This window comes from Rhinolophus sinicus, chromosome 14 (assembly GCF_057876585.1).
Source record: "Rhinolophus sinicus isolate RSI-liver-muscle chromosome 14, RSI-T2T, whole genome shotgun sequence".
NCBI lineage: Eukaryota > Metazoa > Chordata > Mammalia > Chiroptera > Rhinolophidae > Rhinolophus > Rhinolophus sinicus.
In genome coordinates, this window is record NC_142514.1 from 92,633,674 (window position 1) to 92,654,268 (window position 20,595).

At 39.0% G+C, this 20,595-nt stretch overlaps 1 protein-coding gene and 1 long non-coding RNA gene across 2 annotated transcripts in view; one reads left to right on the forward strand and one right to left on the reverse strand.

The window, feature by feature from the left end:
- LOC148755760 (uncharacterized) overlaps nt 1–13,330 on the reverse strand; it is a 29,456-nt gene extending 16,126 nt beyond the window's left edge. Inside the window, exon 1 of the long non-coding RNA XR_016018695.1 lies at nt 13,238–13,330. This is a non-coding gene — a long non-coding RNA (uncharacterized LOC148755760). The remainder of the gene's footprint in view (nt 1–13,237) is intronic.
- Nucleotides 12,783–20,316, forward strand: SERPINB1 (serpin family B member 1). Its single transcript, XM_019752400.3, has 7 exons — nt 12,783–12,915; nt 14,193–14,368; nt 16,106–16,243; nt 16,782–16,899; nt 17,848–17,990; nt 18,078–18,245; nt 19,815–20,316. The coding sequence occupies exons 2-7, from the start codon at nt 14,201–14,203 to the stop codon at nt 20,214–20,216; spliced, it is 1,137 nt and encodes a 378-aa protein (XP_019607959.3). The 5' UTR covers nt 12,783–12,915; nt 14,193–14,200; the 3' UTR covers nt 20,217–20,316.
- The last annotated feature ends 279 nt before the right edge of the window (nt 20,317–20,595 follow it).

The following is a 20,595-nucleotide window of genomic DNA, read 5'->3' on the forward strand; positions in this document are numbered from 1 at the left end:
TTGTATTTAACATACTTTTATACATTTATAAGCTATTCGTATTTCCTCTTTCTAAGTGTTTATTCAAATTGTTTGCCTATTTTTCTAGTGTGTTTGTTAAATGTGATTTGTAGAACTTACACACACACAAACACACACACACAATAACAGTCTTCATCCATTATATGCCTTTTAATTCTCTTTCAATTGTGTGTCATATCTTCTCAATTCTTAATGGTGTCTTTGTAACAAACAGAAATCCTTATTTTTAAAGCAGTCAGGTTTATTAATCAATTTCTTTATAGTAAATGCTTTCCTTGTTTTCTAAAAAAATTTCTTCCCTAACCTGAACTCATGGAAAATTTTTCTACATTTTCTCCTAAAAGTTTATTTAATTTTATTTTTCACATTGCTTTTCATAGATCTTAAATTTCCATGAAATTGTTTCTTTGTATAGTGTGAGGTAAGAATTATTTTCTTTTTTCTCTTTCTATCTTTCTTTAAATTTTTACATATAGATATGGAATTGTCCCTACAATTTATTAAGTATTCCATCATCTCCCCATGGATGCCTTGCCACCCCATCATATAGCAAACATCAGTATATGCAAAGGTCTGTTTCTGAACTTTTTATTCTATTTCATTGATCTATTGTCTATCCCTGCACCGATACCATGCTGTTTTAATTATTATAGCTTTATAAGTTTTGATATTTTGTAGAACATATCCTCTTATCTTGTTTTTCTTCAAGACTGTTTTGACCATTTTTATCACCACACAAATTTTATAATCAGCTTGCCTACTTTCACACACACACACACACACACACACACACATACACACACACACATCTTTACTTTGGAATATTTTTTGGGATTGTGATTGATAAAAAAAAGTCAGTTACAGAAGATCTTCCAGTCAAGATAGTAGAGTAAATAAACACTATGCTCACCTCCTCCCACAACCACATCAAAATTATAACTAAATTACAGATCAATCATCATTGAGAACTTCCTGAAGACTAGATGAACAGATCCTCTACAACTAAGAATAAAAAGAAGCCATATTGAGACTGGCAGGAGGGGCAGAGACTTGTAATGGGCAGGTTCCATAATCGTAGTGCTGAGGTTAAGAAACAAGAGGAATATGGCAGCTATAGAGCATCCTCTTGAGAAGTGAGGGGTCCCAGCCCCACACTGGGCTCCCCAGCCCAAGGCTCCATTGCTGGAAACAGAGGTCCCCATAACTTCTAACTGAAAGGCAGTGGGGATTTTGGCTGAGTGAGTGGCTGAGTGAGAGGGAGAGCTGCTGGAGTCCCAGGTGTTTCTCTTAAAGGGCCTGGGAATGAACTTACTTGCTCATGGACTTACTCACTTTGAGTTCCAGCATTTGGATAGCAGCTCAAAAAGCACCAGGGACATTGGGGTGGGGTGGGGGAAGGGAGCTGAATTGACTAGCTCTGGGAAAGGACTGGAGAGAAGGGATCAGGGCAGCTGATTCTGAGGATAGAAGTGCTGGCAAACACCATTGTTCTTTTGTTGATCCCTTCCATCACCCAGCTGGTATATGTAGGTGGACACCAAACCTGAGCTCTTCATTAACTTGGCTAACACCATTCACCCTGCCCTGGTGATTCCCTGAGACCCTGCCCCACTCAACTTAAGTGCCCTGCCCTGACCTCGTCCGGCAGCTTTTCCGCACAAATTGTTCATGTCTTGGTTCATGCTCTGGACTTTCTGAAAATCTCTCAAAGGTTCACAAACCCTAAACAAGTAGTGTCTGGCCTTGACAAGCCCTGTACCTCTTGCTAAGTGGCCCCAAGCCCAGCACTAGTGGCAGCCAGGCTTGGTTCCCAGCTTAGCCTCTCCCAGGCACCTCCAAGGCCAGCACAAGTGGCAACCACCGGTAGACCACTTTGCAGCTCCTTCAAAGTGGCTCTAGGCAAGGCATAGACAGCAGCTGACCTTGGCCTGCACCAGACCCCCTCCCAAGATGTGCCAGAACCAACACATCCAGTAGCCTGCCTCAGACTGCACCAGAGCCCCACCCAACCAGCTCCACAAACAACTCACCAAAAGGACAGACTGGGCAGGCATGAGAGCTTCAATAAAATGCATACTTCCCCACAGGATCAGCCCTCACAAAACAGCTTATCCACTGTAGTCATGGACTTTTCTCATAGCCAGTCTGCCTGAGGGTTAATCCCTCCCACTCACAAGCCAAGAGCAATCAAGTCTCAACTACAACATAAGGGCACACATAATACACACAAGGTACACATCTGAAGCACATGGCTCAAGTGACCCAGGAGACTGCACCACAGAACATCTACTACATAGCCACTCTGACAAGACCAGGAGGCACAACAGATCTACCTAACACATAGAAGCAAACACAGGGATTAAGCCCAAATGAGGAGACAAAGAAACATGTCCCAAATGAAAGAACAGGACAAAATTCCATTAAAAAAAAAAAAAATTAACAAAATGGAAACAAACACTCTACCAGATGCAGAGTTCAAAATACTGGTTATATGCATGATGAGTGAACTTAGAGGAAGAGTAGATAAACTCAGTGAGAACTTTAACAAAGAGATTGGAAACATAAAAACGGAGATAGAAAAGAATTAAAAAAGGACTAGTCAGAAATGAAGAATACATTAAACAACTGAAATGAAAAATACATTAAAGGAAATCAACAGTAGATTAGATGAAGCAGAGGATCGAATCAGTGATTTGGAAAATAAAATAGCAGAAAACACCCAATCAGAACAGCAAAAAGAGAAAATAATTTTAAAAAATGAGGAGCGTTTAAGGCACCTCTTGAGACAACATCAATTTCACTAACATTCTCTATATAGAGGTACCATAAGGGGAAGAAAGTAAGGGATTGAAAACCTATTTGAAGAAGTAATAACTGAAAATTTCCCTAACCTGGTGAAGGAAATAAACATACAAGTCCAAAAAGTGCAGAGTCCCAAACAAGATGAACCCAAAGAGGCCCACACCAAGGCACTTCATAATTAAATTGCTAAAGATTAAAGACAAAGAGAAAATGTTAAAAACAGCAAGAGAAAAGCAGTTTCTTACAGGGGAGCTCCCATAAGAGTCAGTTGATTTCTCAGCAGAAACGTTGCAAGCCAGAAGGAATTGGCATGAAATATTCAAAATGATGGAAAGCAAGGACTCACAACCAAGATTACCTGACCCAGCAAGGCTATCACTTAGAATCAAAAAAGAAATAAAAAGCTGCCCAAGCAAGAAAAAGTAAATGAGTTCATCACCACTAAACAAGTATTACAAGAAATGTTAAATAACTTCTTTAAGAAGAAAAAAGATAAAAAGTATAAATAATAAAAAGGCATATTTATCATACCTACATACTATCAATAATTACATTACATGTAAATAGATTAAATGCTCCAATCAAAAGACACAGGGTAGCTGAATGGATAAGAAAACAAGACCCATACATATGCTGCCTACAAGAGACCCCTTTCAGATAGAAAGACACACACAGACTAAAAGCAAAGGGATGGAAAAAGATCTTTAATGGAAATGGAAATGACAAAACAGTGGTGTAGCCATACTTATATCTGACAAAATGGACTTTAAAACAAAGATTTACCTGGTAAGGACAGCACAAAAAAAAGAAAACTACAGACCAATATGTCTGATGAATACCGATGCAAAAATCCTAAATAAAATTCTAGCAAATCGAATACAACAATGCATTAAAAAGATTATTCATCACGACCAAGTGGGGTTCATCCCCGGGGCACAAGGATGGTTCAACATATGAAAATCCATCAATGTGATACATCACATAAACAAAATAAAGGACAAAAATCATATGATTATATCAATTGATGCAGAAAAAGCATTTGACAAGATACAACATCCATTTATGATTAAAACACTTAATAAAATGGGTATAGAAGGAAAATACCTTAACATAATAAAGGCCATATATGACAAGCCCTCTGCTAATCTCATAATTAATGGAGAAAAACTGAAGCCCTTTGCTCTATGTTCAGGAACACGACAGGGATGTCCCCTATCACCTCTGCTTTGCAACATAGTGTTGGAAGTCCTTGCCAGAGCAATCAGGCAAGAGAAAGAAATAAAAGGCATCCAAATTGGGAATGAAGAAGTTAAATTATCACTCTTTGCAGATGACATGATGCTATATACAGAAAACCCTAAAGACTCCACCAAAAAGCTATTAGAAACAATCAACGAATACAGTAAAGTTGCTGGCTACAAAATCAATGCACAAAAGTCCATTGCCTTCCTATATACTAACAATGAAATCTCAGAAAAAGAAATACAAAAAACAATTCCTTTTGCAATTGCAGCAAAAAGAATAAAATACCTAGGAATAAACTTAACCAAGGATGTGAAAGACCTATATGCTGAAAACTATAAGACATTTTTAAAAGAAATTGAAGAAGACACAAAGAAATGGAAAGACATTCCGTGCTCATGGATTGGAAGAATCAACATAGTTAAAATGGCCATATTACCCAAAGCAATATACAGATTCAATGCAATCCCCATCAAAATCCCAATGGCATATTTTAAAGAAATAGAACAAAAAATCATCAGATTTGTTTGGAACCACAAAAGACCCCGAATAGCCAAAGCAATCTTAAGAAAAAAGAACACTACTGGAGGTATCACACTTCCTGACTTTGGCTTGTACTACAGGGCTACAATAATCAAAACAGCATGGTATTGGCAGAAAAACAGACACATAGACCAATGGAATAGAATTGAGAACCCGGAAATAAAACCACATAAATATGGACAGATAATTTTTGACAAAGAAGCTAAAAACATACAATGGAGCAAAGACAGCCTCTTCAATAAATGGTGCTGGGAGAATTGGATAGCCACGTGCAAAAGAATGAAACTGGACTGCTATTTGTCACCATGTACCAAAGTTAATTCAAAATGGATCAAAGACTTAAGCATAAGACCTGACACAATAAACTGCATAGAAGAAAACATAGGTACTAAACTTATGGACCTTGGGTTCAAAGAGCATTTTATGAACTTGACTCCAAAGGCAATGGAAGTAAAAGCTAAAATAAATGAGTGGGACTACATGAAACTTAAAAGCTTCTGCACAGCAAAAGAAACCATTGACAAAATAAAGAGGCCACCAACTGAATGGGAGAAGATTTTTGCAAACAGTGCCTCCGATAAGGGGCTAGTATCCAGAATATACAAGGAACTCATGCAACTCAACAACAAAAAAACAAACAACCCAATTGAAAAATGGGCAGACGACCTGAAGAGACATTTCTTGAAAGAGGACATACAAATGGCAAATAGACATGTGAAAAAATGCTCAACATCACTAATCATCAGAGAAATGCAAATCAAAACCACAATGAGATATCACCTCACCCCAGTCAGAATGGCTATCATCAACAAGACAAATAGTAACAAATGTTGGAGAGGCTGTGGAGAAAAAGGAACCCTCATACACTGTTGGTGGGAATGCAGACTGGTGCAGCCATTATGGAAGGCAGTATGGAGGTTCCTCAAAAAATTACAAATAGAATTGCCATATGACCCAGCAATCCCTCTCCTGGGTATCTACCCAAAAAATCTGAAACCATTTAGAGATAAAGACACGTGTGCTCCAATGTTCATTGCAGCTTTGTTTACAGTGGCCAAGACATGGAAACAACCAAAATGTCCTTCGATAGATGAATGGATAAAGAAGTTGTGGTATATATACACAATGGAATACTATTCGGCAGTAAGAAAAGATGATATAGGAACATTTGTGACAACATGGATGGATCTTGAGAGAGTAATGCTGAGCGAAATAAGTCAGACAGAAAAAGCAGAGAACCATGTGATTTCACTGATATGTGGTATATAAACCAAAAACAACAAAAGAACAAGACAAACAAATGAGAAACAGAAACTCATAGACACAGACAATAGTTTAGTGGTTGCCAGAGGGTAAAGGGGGTGGGGGGTGGGCGGTGGGAGATGAGGGTAAGGGGGATCGAATATATGGTGATGGAAGGAGAACTGACTCTGGGTGATGAACACACAATGGGATTTATAGATAATGTAATACAGAATTGTACACCTGAAATCTATGTAATTTTACTAACAATTGTCACCCCAATAAAAAAAAAATATAATAGTACTATTTCCTAAAGTTGATCAGAGGAATAAATGTAATTAAATGAGAAAACAAAACAAAACAAAAAAAAAACACCAAAGATTTGGAATACTATTCTGCCATAAGGAAAGATGAAATGAAACCATTTGCAACAACATGGATGGATCTTGAGATTATTATGCTGAGCAAAATAAGTCAGACAGAAAAAGTCGAGAACCATATGATTTCACTAATATGTGGGATATAAACCAAAAGCAACAAAAGAACAAGACAAACAAATGAAGAAACAAAAACTCATAGACACAAGCAATAGTTTAGTGGTTACCAGAGGGTAAGGGGGGAGAGGGGTGGTAGATGAGGGTAAAGGGGATCAAATATATGGTGATGGAAAGAGAACTGACTCTGGGTGGTGAACACATAATGTGATATATAGATGATGTATTACAGAATTGTACACCTTAAGTCTATGTAACTTTACTAACAATTGCCACCCCAATAAACCTTAATTAAAAACAAAACAAAGGCTATAACAAGAGACAAATAAGACATTTCATAAAGATAAAAAGATCAACAAGAGGATATAGCTTTTCTAAATATTTATGCTTATAACACAAGAGTACCAAAAGATATACAGCAAATATTGACAAACAAAAACAGGTGATTGACGGTAATACAGTAATAGTGGGATTTCAACACCTCATTGACATCAATGGATAGATTATCCAGGCAGAAAATCAATAAGAAAACAGTGGCCTTGAGTGACAAATTAAACTAGATGGAATTAATTGATATTTTTAGAACACTTTACCCCAAAACAGCAGCAAATACATACTTTTCAAGTGTACATGGAACACTTTCCAGGATAGACTACATATTAGGCTACAAAACAAGTCTCAACATATTTTAGAAGACTGAAATCATATCAAGAATCTTCTCCGATCACAATGATATGAAACTAGAAATCAACTACAAGAAGAAAACTGAGGCTAAATAACATGCTATTAAACAATAAATGGGTTAACAATGAAACCAAGGAAGAGGGCCGGCCCGGTGACTCAGGCGGTTAGAGCTCTGTGCTCCTAACTCCGAAGGCTGCCGGTTCGATGCCCACATGAGCCAGTGGGCTCTCAACCACAAGGTTGCCAGTTCAATTCCTCGACTCCCGCAAGGGATGGTGGGCTGTGCCTCCTGCAACTAGCAACGGCAACGGCAACTGGACCTGGAGCTGAGCTGCACCCTCCACAACTAAGACTGGAAGGACAACAACTTGAAGCTGAACAGAACCCTCCACAACTAAGATTGAAAGGATAACAACTTGATGACTTGGAAAAAAGTCCTGGAAGTACACACTATTCCCCAATAAAGTCCTGTTCCCCTTCCCCAATAAAATCTAAAATAAATAAATAAATAAACAAACAAACAAACAAACAAACAAACAAACCAAGGAAGAAATCAAACGACAACTTGAGACAAATGAAAATGAAAATGAAAACACAATGACCCAAAATCTGTGGAACACAGTGAAAGCAGTTCTAAAAGGGAAATTTATAGCACTACAGGCCCACCTCAAGAAACAAGAAAAATTTCAAATAAACAATCTAACCTTATACCTAATGGAACTAGAAAAAGAAAGCCCCAAGGATATGGAAGCAAACAAAGCCCCAAGTGAATGGAAGGAAGGAAACAATAAAGATCAGAGTGGAAATAAACAAAACAGAGTCTAAAAGAAAAAACAATACAAAAGATCAATGAAACCAAGAGCTGGTTTTTGAAAAGTTAAACAAAATTGGTAAGCCTTTAACCAGACTCATCAAGAAAAAAAGAGAGAGGACCCAAATAAAATCAGAACTGAAAGAGGAGAAGTGACAACTGACACCATAGAAACACAAAGGATTATAAGAAAATACTATGAAAAATTATATGCCACCAAATTGGACAACCTGGAAAAAATGGATAAATTCCTAGAAATATACAATCTTCCAAGACTAAATCAAAGAGAAACAGAAAATCTGAACCAACCGATAACTACTAATGAAACTGAAACAGTAATGAAAACAACAACAACAAAACAAAAAACTCCCAACAAACAAAAGTCCTGGACCAGATGGCTTCAAAGGTGAATTTTACCAAACATTGAAAAAAGAATTAACACCTGTCCTTTTCAAACTATTCTGAAAAGTTGAGGAGGAGGGAAGACTCCCAAGCTCATTTTATAAGGCTAATGTTAGTTTGATTCCAAAACCAGACAAACACATTACGAAAAAAAAAAAAGAAAGAAAGAAAGAAAAAAGAAAACTATAAGCCAATATCCCTGATGACCATAGATGCAAAAATCCTCAACAAAATATTTTCAAACCAAATTCAGCAATACATTAAAAAGATCATATACCATAATCAAGTGGGATTTATTCATGGGTTGCAAGTGTGGTTAACATGATATACCATAAAAACAAAATAAAGGATAAAAATCATATGATCATATCAATAGATGCAGAAAAAGCATTTGACAAAATCCAGCATTGATTTATCAAAAAACCTGTCATCAAGGTGGGAATTAGAGGAAATATTTCTCAGCATAATAAAGGCCATACATGACAAACCCACAGCTAACATATTCAACGGGGAAAAGCTAAGAGTGTTTTCCTTAAGATCAGAAATGTGATAAGGATGTCCACTTTCACCACTTTTATTCAACATAATATTAGAAGTCCTAGCCACAGCAATCAGTCAAGAAAAAGAAATAAAAGGCATCCAAATTGAAAAGGAAGAAGAAAAACTCTCACTATTTGCAGATGACATTATATTATATGTAGAAAACCCTAAAGAATTCTCTAAAAACTCTAGTAATCTAAAGAGCATGATGCTGACATAAAAACAGACACAAAGTTCAATGGAACAGAATATAGAACCCAGAAATAAACCCATGCTTATATGGTCAATTCATCTATAACAAAGGAGGCCTGAATATACAGTAGGGTAAAGATAGTCCCTTCAATAGTTGGTGTTGGGAAAACTGGACAGACACATGCAAAAGAATGAATCTGGATCAATTTCTTACATCATATACAAGAATAAACTCAAAATAGATTAAAGACTTAAATGTAAAACCCCAAACCATAGAACTCCTAGAAGAAAACATAGGCAGCAACCTCTTTGACGTTACTCTTTGTGATATTTTTCTGGATATGTCTTGTCAGGAAAGGAAAACCAAACAAAAAACAAACATATGAGACTATATCTCACCAAAGAGTTTTTGCACAGCAAAGCAAATGGTGAACAAAATGAAAAGACAACCTACTGAATGAAGGAAGATATTTACCAATGATATATCCAGCAAGTGGTTAATATCCAAAATATATAAGGAAATCCTACAGTAGAAGAACAAAAAACCCCCAAACAATCCAATTAAAAAATGGGCAGAGGACCTGAATAAACATTTCTGCAAAGAGGACATACGGATGGCCAATAGATATATAAAAAGATGCTCCACTATTGATGATCACTAATCATCATGGAAATGCTAATTAAAACCACAATAACATATGGCCTCATACCTGTCGGAATGGCTATCATCAAGACATCAACGAACAACAAGTGTTGGCGAGGATGTGGAGAAAAGGGAGCCTCCATGCACTGTTCATAGGATTGCAAATTGATGCAGCCACTATGGGAAACAGGTTCCTGAAAATATTAAAAATAGAACTACCACATGACCCAGAAATTCCACTTCTAGACATTTATTTGAAGTGACCCAAAACACTAATTTGAAAAGACATATGCACCCCTATATTCACTGCAGTATTAGATATAGAAGAAATGGAATTGTCCATCAATACATGAATGGATGAAGAAGAGGTGGTACATATATACAATGGAATATTACTCGGCCATAAACACGAATGGAATTTTTCCATTTGCGACAACCTAGGGATATCAGGGGAGTCATTTGTTATCTCTAGAAATTAACTAATCCTGATGGGGCCAGTCTCTCCAGAATCAAGGCCTCAAATGCCACAGCATCAAAAATACAGAAAATAAGAAGATATAGTCAATACAACCCCCCTCACTCTTCAAAGACAACCACTCTCCTGAATTCAAACACCATGGATTAGTTCTGCCTGTTTTTGAACTTTCTATAATGAGAACCATACATCTCTTTTGTGTCTGTGCTCTTTTGTTCAATAGCGTATTTGTGAGATCCAGCCATGTTGATGTGTATTGCTGTAGTTTGTCCATTTCCATTATACTATTGTATTGTATTTATTTATCCATTCTGTTGATGGGATTTATATGGTTTTCAGTGTGAATCTAATACAATCCATGTTGTTATGAACATTCTTGTACATATCTCCAGGTGTACACGCTCATACACATTTTTGTTGGGAAAAGCCCCAAGGGTGAAATTGCTGGATGGGAGCTAAGGTAAGCATGTGCTTGAGTTTAGTAGATACACCAAACACTGTACCAAACCGGCTGAGCCATCACGAGTATATGAGTATCTCTGACCTTTGACAGTAGCCATTTACATTTTAAAGCCACCAGTAGAACATTCCAATGTTATTTGACAGAATAGTTACTTTGTCTCAACCTTAAGCAGTACATATATTGATTGATGATTGATGAATACTTTTTTCTTTGGTTTATGTGTCTCAGATTTTAATTTAACAACTTCTCAGTACCATCTCTCGTTCTTGACTTTCTCATAATGAACTTGTAGAAGCTACTGAGTGGTTCTCTAGTTTGTGAGAAATGGTAGAGAGATTACCAGATGTGATCAAACCACTACAATTTAGCTATGAGTAGCTTTTAATAAATGTTGGTTTCTTTATTTTAATAAACTGTAAAGCACTCTACAATTGTAGTTATTAAACTCTTGCTGCTTTCTTTTTAAACTATGGATAGTATTTTTATTACTCATTACTGGATCTTGTTTGCCCCTTTACATTATAAACAAGTTCTCAGAGTTAAAAAAAAAAAAAAAAAAATCTAGGAGCAGCCGGAGAGCTCAGTTGGTTAGAGCACGGTGCTTTTAACAACAAAGGTTGCTGGTTTTATCCCCACATGAGCTGCGCCCTCCACAACTAGATTGAAACAACTACTTGACTTGGAGCTGATGGGTCCTGGAAAAACACAGTTAAATAAATAAAAGTTAAAAAAAAAAAACCTTTTAAAAAAATCTACAAATCCATTCACACTATATTATCCATACTTATAAAACAATAGGGCTGGCCCAGGGGCTCGGGCAGTTAGAGCTCCATGCTCCTAACTCCAAAGGCTGCCGGTTCGATTCCCACATGGGCCAGTGGGCTCTCGACCACAAGGTTGCCAGTTCAATTCCTTGAGTCCCGCAAAGGATGGTGGGCTCCGCTCCCTGCAACTAAGATTGAACACGGCACCTTGAGCTGAGCTGCGCTGAGCTCCCGGATGGCTCAGTTGGTTGGAGCACGTCCTCTCAATCACAAGGTTGCCGGTTCGACTCCCACAAGGGATGGTGGGCTGCGCCCCCTACAACTAGCAACGGCAACTGGACCTGGAGCTGAGCTGCACCCTCCACAACTAAGACTGAAAGGACAACAACTTGAAGCTGAACGGCACCCTCCACAACTAAGATTGAAAGGACAACAGCTTGACTGGAGAAAAGTCCTGGAAGTACACACTGTTCCCCAATAAAGTCCTGTTCCCCTTCCCCAATAAAATCTTTAAAAAATAAATAAATAAAACAGAATTTTTCCTTTATCCCTGTTTCACGTTGAGATTTGCAAAAAAACATAGGGGAAGTTTCATGAATGCAGAATTATCTGAACTCATTTTGGTACCTAAAGACAGTGACATCAAGGATATTGTTTGGAATTGTGGACTCTGAGAAAGAAGGTATCTATCAAGAAGGACTGGTGGCTAATTGGGCTCAAATTTTAAAAACAGAGCTTAGAAGCCATTTCTACACAGGGGCCTCTCACACAAACTGCATTTCAGGGATAAGCCTGCACTGAACCACCTGCCTGCACTGTGTTCCTGCCATCTGACCCAGTCCTTATAAAGGGGTTGCTGGAGTTGTATGTACTTCAACCAGTAGGACTGAAGCTTTCCCCATCCAGAGGAAGCTGCACAGCTAGATCCCCATTAGCATTTTCACCAACCAATCAGAGCAACTCCATTCTGACCAAGATAGTTCCTTTAGGACCAATCAAACTGAGGAACTGGAGCCCTCATTTGCATGAGGACAGACCAATTAGGGACCAAAGCAGGGATTTCTCTCTAAGTTTGATCCCAGCTCACATTCTCTTTCTACTGAAGATTGAAGATTGTGTTTCCCCTGCTCGGAGGAGGTGAAACATGGCAGCCATCACTGCAGAGCAGACCAGAACAGAGCTGTCTAGTCAGAGAGGGCAGCCTTGCAGCCATGCTGCTTTATAATTGAGCTGCAACACTATTGAGCTGTTCCACAGCTGTGTTGTATCACAGTTGAGCTGTTTGCACTGAATAAAGTTTCCTTCTTCACTGCATCCCGAATTGAGGATTTCTACTGGTGTTGAATTGACAGCAATGACCATCAGTTGACAGAACTGATTCTATTTTATCTTATCCTGGAGGCCCCTCCCTCCTCTTAAACGCTTATACATGACCAAGCCCAGACTCCTAAGAACATATCTAGGGGAAGGGCCAACGCCCTGTCCGCCCCACCCCTGATCCCGTGAAGCACTCCACTTACACAGCTATATAAGCACAGTACGCAAGCTCTGCGCAGCTTCCTAGATCCTGTGCCCCGCCCAGGCTGCTGAGCAGAGGGTAAGCTCCCCTTCCCCCACCCACGCCTAATACCGAGGTCGGGAAGGCCAGATCGGCCACCCCCGGAGAGTTCCGGGCTCCAAACAGGAGTCACCGCCGCCCAGCACCAACCCCGGACCCTCCGTGGCCTGGGGTCACCGCAGTCCCCTCCTGTTCGCCAGGACTGCTCCCTGCACCGCCCATCTGCGCCCGCGATACCACCTCCCTCTGCTGTGCGCCCCGCCCCGGGGGCGACCCCGGGTCGCCCGCACAGCGTCGGGGAATCGAGGCCTGGCAGCCCTGTGAGGGACGGCGGTTGGGGAACGGTGGCTGGGAGGCAGACCTGGAGCCTGAGATCGGAATGTTTTTCTTCCTGAACTCCCTTCCTCCCCGAGCTCTTCGTGACGGTTTCCAGGCAGCCCCGAGGCAGAACCCGCTTCTCCTTTCTGCGGGTGGAGGGAGGGAGAGGAGGCCCATGAGATCCTAGAGATCACTTTTCAACAACAATAATAATTCAATGTATTATGCACGAAGCAGCCAGCACAGCTATTATTCTTCCTTGCCTGTATGTGGGGGAAACTAAGGCTCTGGGAGAAGTCGCGAGGGGTAAATGGGCAGGCTGAGCTGAGGTGGAAGGTCCGGAGCTTAGCCTGGGACACTACGGGAGTGTCAGAGAGGAGACTTGTCATCTTCTCCCAGTCTGGACACCTCGACCAGCCCTGGGACCTGTGCTCGGTTTTCAAACTCACATACCCTACAGCAGCTATGAGACTTGGGACACTTAACGTCTCCAAGCATTAGCAACTGAATCTCAGAAATAAGGATAATTATATCTACTTTACTGGAATTTGCTTTAATGTGTAATAAGTAGCTATGGTTTTCTAACAGAAGCATTTTTATTTCGGGCAAATGTGGGCAATGGCTTTATTGCCCAAATGAATCAGAGGCAATCCAAATGGTGGGAAACATATGTGCTCACAAACTTAGCAGGAAAGGCCCAGCCTTGGCTGCTGTGTCTGCAAGGTCAGAGCCCTTTAGGGTACCCTGGGTCCTGATCCTGGGTCACTGATGGATTCTTGGCCAGTTATCTCTAGTTCCCACATTTGTGCACATGAGAAAATGTTTTTGCCCTCCTGAAAAGAAAAAGAAAGAAGAAAGAGGAAAAAGAAAAAAAAGAAAGTACAAGTTTAGGCTGTTCCAGGGCAATTGGCACAAGTTGAGGTAGACATGGAGAAATGCCATTGCCTAATTTGTTCGTGTGGGCAGTGGGCAGCTCGGACCTCTGTTCTGTGTTGTAGCCTTCGCCATGGAGCAGCTGAGCACAGCAAACACCAGGTTCGCCTTGGACCTCTTCCGCACCTTGAATGAGAATAATCCTACTGGAAACATCTTCATCTCTCCCATAAGCATTTCATCAGCGCTGGCCATGGTTGTTATGGGGACCAGAGGCACTACTGCAGCACAGTTGTCCAAGGTCAGCAGAAACAAACAAAAATAGTCTGGTTTCCATGCAAGTCTATACTAAAAACGTGTGCCTTTGAGCTCTTACAGTGTTTTAAAAACTGGATTTCTGTGTTCAACAACTATACATTGTGAAGCCAGACTTTCAGAAAAGCCCCGAGAACAATCCATTTTTTTATGCAGGCTTTCATTCACAATCGAGTTTTCACTGAGCACATACTGTGTGCCAGGTGCTGTTTGTGTCTGACTGAGGATATAGCAGTGAAGAAAGCTACAAAAAATCCCTGCAGTGTCCCACTTTTCTATTCCAGTGGGCAAAGGTTTGACAGCTTCTCCTCCCAGACTAGGATTTTCCAGTTTCTGTGTTGCACATGGCCTGCTACCCATAATGCCTGTTATGTAATGATACTTTTGAGCATAATGACACATAGGAAAAGCACCATAGTGGAGATGTTGGCGGTGTCACTTTTTTGAGGGAACAGGCAACAGCCATGTGGTTCTGTATTCTCCAGGCCTAGCCCTGTGCCTGGCACCAAGTGCCTGTGTGAGAGCAGGAGGGCCCTGCAGGGAGAGGAGAGCGGTGGGGTGTGGCAGCCACAGACAGGACCAAGCTCTGGGTTAAATGGCAGGTCACTCTTACAGCAGGAGAAGCAGCAGTAAGGCCCAGCCTTCCTACTGGGTGTGCAGGGCACTTCTGTGCTACATGTTCTTTAATTCTGAGAGGGGAACTCTGGCTTTCCTTGAAACCTAGGGGAATGGAGTGCCAAAAGTGAAGGAGGTCTTTCTAACATAATGGTCACAAATTATATGCCACCTGTAACTAGGGAAGGCCAGCCCTGGATTCAAGTTTATGGAACTATTCCAGCTGTAGAGCTTTTATTACTGTATTTTATGGAAAACCAACCATGTGTATCACTGCAGATAGGAAAGCATTTTAAAGTTTTCAAAAATCCACTTTTTAAAAATACCCTGGTACTATTATTAGTTGCTTCTTGCAGTTGCTTCTATTTTGAGTCTTTCCAGGGACTTTATTACCTCAGCAAAGAATAGTTTTAAGGCCACCCCCCACCCCATTTCCATTAAAGTAGATCGATCATAGCAACTACACAAACATTCCATATCTTGGTGAGTAACTGGACTTTGTACACTGTGTAGGTTTGTTCTTTGTGTGTTAAAACAAGGAACCAGCCCAGGCCTCATAAAACCATAAAGCGATTCTTGGTTTGTAACATGGGAATTAAACCTTTGCCAAAAGTTAAGTGTATACTCGTAGACGTTATTTTTAAATAAGTGAGTTACTGGTGCTAATAGTGTAATTTAAAAAAACCCTCAATCTGTAATATCTTTGTGGTTCTGCATAGGTGATGATTCTTATTTTTACTGTTTATTTCTGAGAACTTCAGTAAAATTATATTTGATACAGAATATACATTTGAACATACCATTTATGATTTTCTTTAGAAAAAAGCAGCTGTGTATAAATATTTAGTTTATTAACCACTCATACTTGTGGAACTACAGTTACAAAAAAAAGTGATATAAAAAGTTTCTAATGTAATTATTATGTCTCACAAAACTACAAATTTTAGATTCTATTATTTGTTTTCCATTGAAAAATTAATAAAGTATTGGGCTGGGAATTATCAATAATTAGTAATAAAAACACTAATTTGATGGACGCAAATGCCAAGGAATCCATTTATAATTTCAAAAAATCACTGGTTATAGAAATAATTTTTTTTTATTCTAGGCTCTATATTTCAATACGGTTGAGGAGATTCATTCAAGGTTTCAGAGTCTGAATGCTGATATCAACAAGCGTGGAGCTCCCTATATTCTGAAACTTGCTAATAGATTATATGGAGAGAAAACGTATAATTTCCTCCCTGTAAGTATTTTGCACTCATGTTCTAAAACTCACTAGATGATGAGGACTTTTTTTCAGCACAATCAAGTCAGAGAAGTTAGTTTTAATTTTTATAAACATTCAGAAAAACAATACAGAATAAAAATATATGACAGACAGTATTCCCATTAATTGATGTGGTTTCATTTTATAGTCTTCAGAGTGAAAAGATCTATCCTGGCTGTTTTACTAAAGCAAGAGTGAATTCCATAATTTACTTCCAAGAACAATCAGATTTTGCTTATTTATGAAAATATTAGTCAAAGGTTAGAAGAGAATTGGTAAATTTTATACACTACCAAAACCACTGAACAAATAAAAAGGGTTAAGATGGTAATGTATTTTTTTACTGCAATGCAAAAAGTAGAAGGGTTAGAATTTTTGTTATAATGAAATTTATGCCTTTTAGGACAATTTCTATTGCTTTTAAGGATTTTAGAAAACCATTTCTGTACGTAGTAGGCCTTATTCATGACTTTTCCCCTCTCTCCCTCCTTTCCTCTTTCCCACCCTTTCACAGGAGTTCTTAGCTTCAACTCAAAAAATGTATGGTGCTGAATTGGCCAGTGTGGATTTTCAGCATACTTCTGAAGATGCAAGGAAGATGATAAATGAGTGGGTCAAAGGGCAGACAGAAGGTAAGAGAGTGGGCAGAATGTAGTCATTACACACCGGTTGTTCTTTTCCTCCTTCTACCTTCTCAACCTGCAAATGATTCCCTCTCCCTTTCCTCTGACCCTGTGCCACTGCCGAGTGCCAGAAAGCTTTCAAATGTAGAAATTCTTCAAAGTGGAAATTCAACATAATAACTGAAGCAGCTCAATATTTTTCCCCAAAAGTTCCCCAAACTACATTCTAAAATTAAAACTAGCATTGAATGTAGAGTAAAAGGAATACAGTTTTGAGGAAAATCCAGCCTGGCCTAACTTTCTTAATACACATATGGAAAGACGTTTCCTGACACTTGTGACTCAATATTCACAAACTACTGTGGTCATAACTATTTTTGCCAACATCTTGTCTAAACAATCAGGGATGGTAGGTGGGACATACTCTCCCTCAGCTGTTTCTCCACTACAGCTCTCTCTAACCTACTAGTCCTGGAATGCGTCAAGGCACCAGCTGAACACCTGTCTTCCATACCAGGATTCATGGCCGTGATGTGGTCACGGGGAGTTCGTGTTTCAGTGGAGTAATTGTCCTACCTTTTGGATATTTGTTAAAATGTTTTTTGTGAGAGTAGCTTCCATTTGGAGGATTTGAAGAAGTAATTTATTTACTAGTGACTAAAAACATTTTCGTTAAGGAATATTTTTTATGCCTGAAAAAGAATGGTCATTCACAAAATAAGGCTCATTGTTGATCAAACACTCCAGAAAAGGAGGTTTCCTGTTTTTATCCCTTAAACCCTTGGTTTATTTCAAGTCAAAACACACTGGTAGGGTTTTCTTAAACTAATATGTTAAAGGAAGTTAAATAGAAAGTATACATTTGAATTGCATTTCAGTGCTGATTAAATGTCAATTCAAATTTGGAATTCTGATATATATATATGAATTTTTATAAAACTTACTTTATCTTTTTAGGGAAAATTCCAGAACTGTTGGTTGCAGGTGTGGTTGATAACATGACTAAACTTGTGCTAGTGAATGCCATCTATTTCAAAGGAAATTGGCAGGAGAAATTCATGAAAGAGGCCACAACCGATGCACCATTCAGACTGAATAAGGTAAGGCGAGGTAACTGTATAAAATTACTCTTTGCTCTGAAAGAATGCAGATAATAATGTGAGTGACTTGTTTTATCAACTGTTCAGAAAGACACAAAAATAGTGAAAATGATGTATCAGAAGAAGAAATTTCCATATGGCTACATCCAGGACCTTAAGTGCCGTGTGCTGGAACTGCCTTACCAAGGTGAGGAGCTCAGCATGGTTATCCTGCTGCCGGATGACATTGAGGACGAGTCCACGGGTCTGAAGAAGGTAAAGGCTCCCACACCTCATGCTCATGTTTCCTTTGACCTACCGATTCTGCCTTGTGTGTATGTCGTGTGGTCGGTACTTGTTATGTGTTTACTAGTGTAACTTAGCTTTCCTTTCTGATTCTTTATCATTCCTTTGGAAATTAGCCCATGAACATTTACTACTCTGAAGCCCTAAGTTTAAATTTTTAGCTGCTGTTAGGGAACAGTTGTGGTGGGGAACATCTAAAGATCTACACTAAATGTAATACTGGTCAGTGGCAGCTCACAAAAACCCTCTTAAATGAACTTTAGAGGAAAGTGCAGTAAAATGAGAATTGGTTAATTGAAACACATATTTTAAAATGTTAAACCCCAGAACATCAGCATATAGTTTCATCTTGTACTGTGAAAGCCTATTATTACACTGCTCATTCTCACCACAATTCATATTGATTGTGATTTAAATTTCCAGTAGCTACATGACAGAAAAGACTCATGTGACATGTTAGCTGAGAGCTAAGCCTATTTTCTAATATGAACTTTGTATGAGGTTTCTATTACATATAATATAAAGGCTATGGCGTCTCTTGCCAAGCTAGAACTAGAAAAAACTGTGAAGTTTATGTTTTTGTTTTTGTTTTAGTATCTCTAGCCTGCTGTGTGGTTTTTCTCTACTTCCATTCCCCACCCCCCCACACACACACTCAACCAAACTTGCTCTCAGGAAGAGGTCCAATATTACTCATTTGCATGTATAAAGTATATATTAACATCAATGTGTTCTTTATTTCAATTTCATTTCCATATTCATCTCTTCTCTGATTACAGGGATACATTCTCTAACCCCATGCAAGGAATAATCAGCAACAATAGAACAAGTAGAATGATGGTTCTGTTCTAGTCCAATGGTAGTAATAATAGTAATGATAATAGCTGACATTTATGTAGCACTTACTATATGCCAAGCACTTTATATACATTAACTCATTCAATGTGCACAACAGTGCTGTAAGGTAGGTTCTATTATTACCCACATTTTAGGTAAGGAACTAGGCCCTATTCTATTTTTACCTACAAGCTAAATCTATTAGAGATTACTTCAGTTGTGTGAGATTCACAGATAACCCTATGATCAGTGGAGTTCAGAATAAACAGAATAAATAACTCTCCCCAATTATAAAGACAAATTTGCCTTGGCTAAATAGAAAACTTTAAAAATTTCCCTTGCTCCACTCAACCAGTTAGAGTAATAACAGCCATCATGGCTTATCACAGTAACCCAGTGTGGTAGGGGCTTGGTAAGTCCTGGATAGATGGGTGGGTGGATGCATTGATGGTTGATGGACTGGATAGATGTCCAATGTTCCTGTTACATTGGGCCCTTAATGGCTTGGAACACAACTCTGGTTTTTTTATCACCAATTGCTGGAAAGAAATGATATCCTCCAAGTGGAATCTGTTTTGGCACAACACGTGAAGGAAACTAATTAGCAACTGATATTATGAGTCCGTTCATTTAAATAATACTTCATTGCCTTGCTTATATGAAATTGTTCTCACCTCTTCTTTTTGCCCATTCTCATTCCAGATCGAGAAACAATTGACTTTGGAAAAACTGCGTGAGTGGACCAAACCTGAGAATCTGGATCTCATAGAAATCAATGTAAGCTTGCCCAGGTTCAAGCTGGAAGAGAGCTACAACCTAAACTCTCACCTAGCCCGCCTCGGTATAGAGGATCTCTTTAATAGCAAGGCTGATCTGTCCGGCATGTCAGGAGCCAGAGATCTTTTCATATCAAAAGTTGTCCACAAGTCTTTTGTGGAAGTGAATGAGGAGGGCACAGAGGCAGCGGCAGCCACAGCAGGCATTGCCACCTTCTGCATGCTGATGCCAGAAGAAAACTTTGTGGCCGACCATCCATTCATTTTCTTCATTCGACACAATCCCTCAACTAACATCCTGTTCTTAGGTAGACTTTCTTCCCCTTAGGCACTGGAAATACAAGACCAACCTCAGAGCTTTATTACCTGCACTTTCAATGGTGACAATTTTCATATATCTTTACCAATAAAACTACCTTCCAAAACCAGATCTTTAATTTCTTTTATAATGCCACCTCTGTTGGCTGTTTACACCCATTATTTTCTTATTTTTATATTGAAAATTTTCAGTGAATGCCTCTGAATGCATCAATCACATGCATAGATTCTTGACAATGTTATAATCTATGGAATTGCTGTTCTCTTCTGTTAGCTTTGGGAAACATTATAATAATGTAATTTATTTCACAGATAGACTTTTGGAAGCTATAATAGAGAGACACTGGTTGTTGAAGGGAGGCTTAAAAATAGTTATTCAATTGAAATAT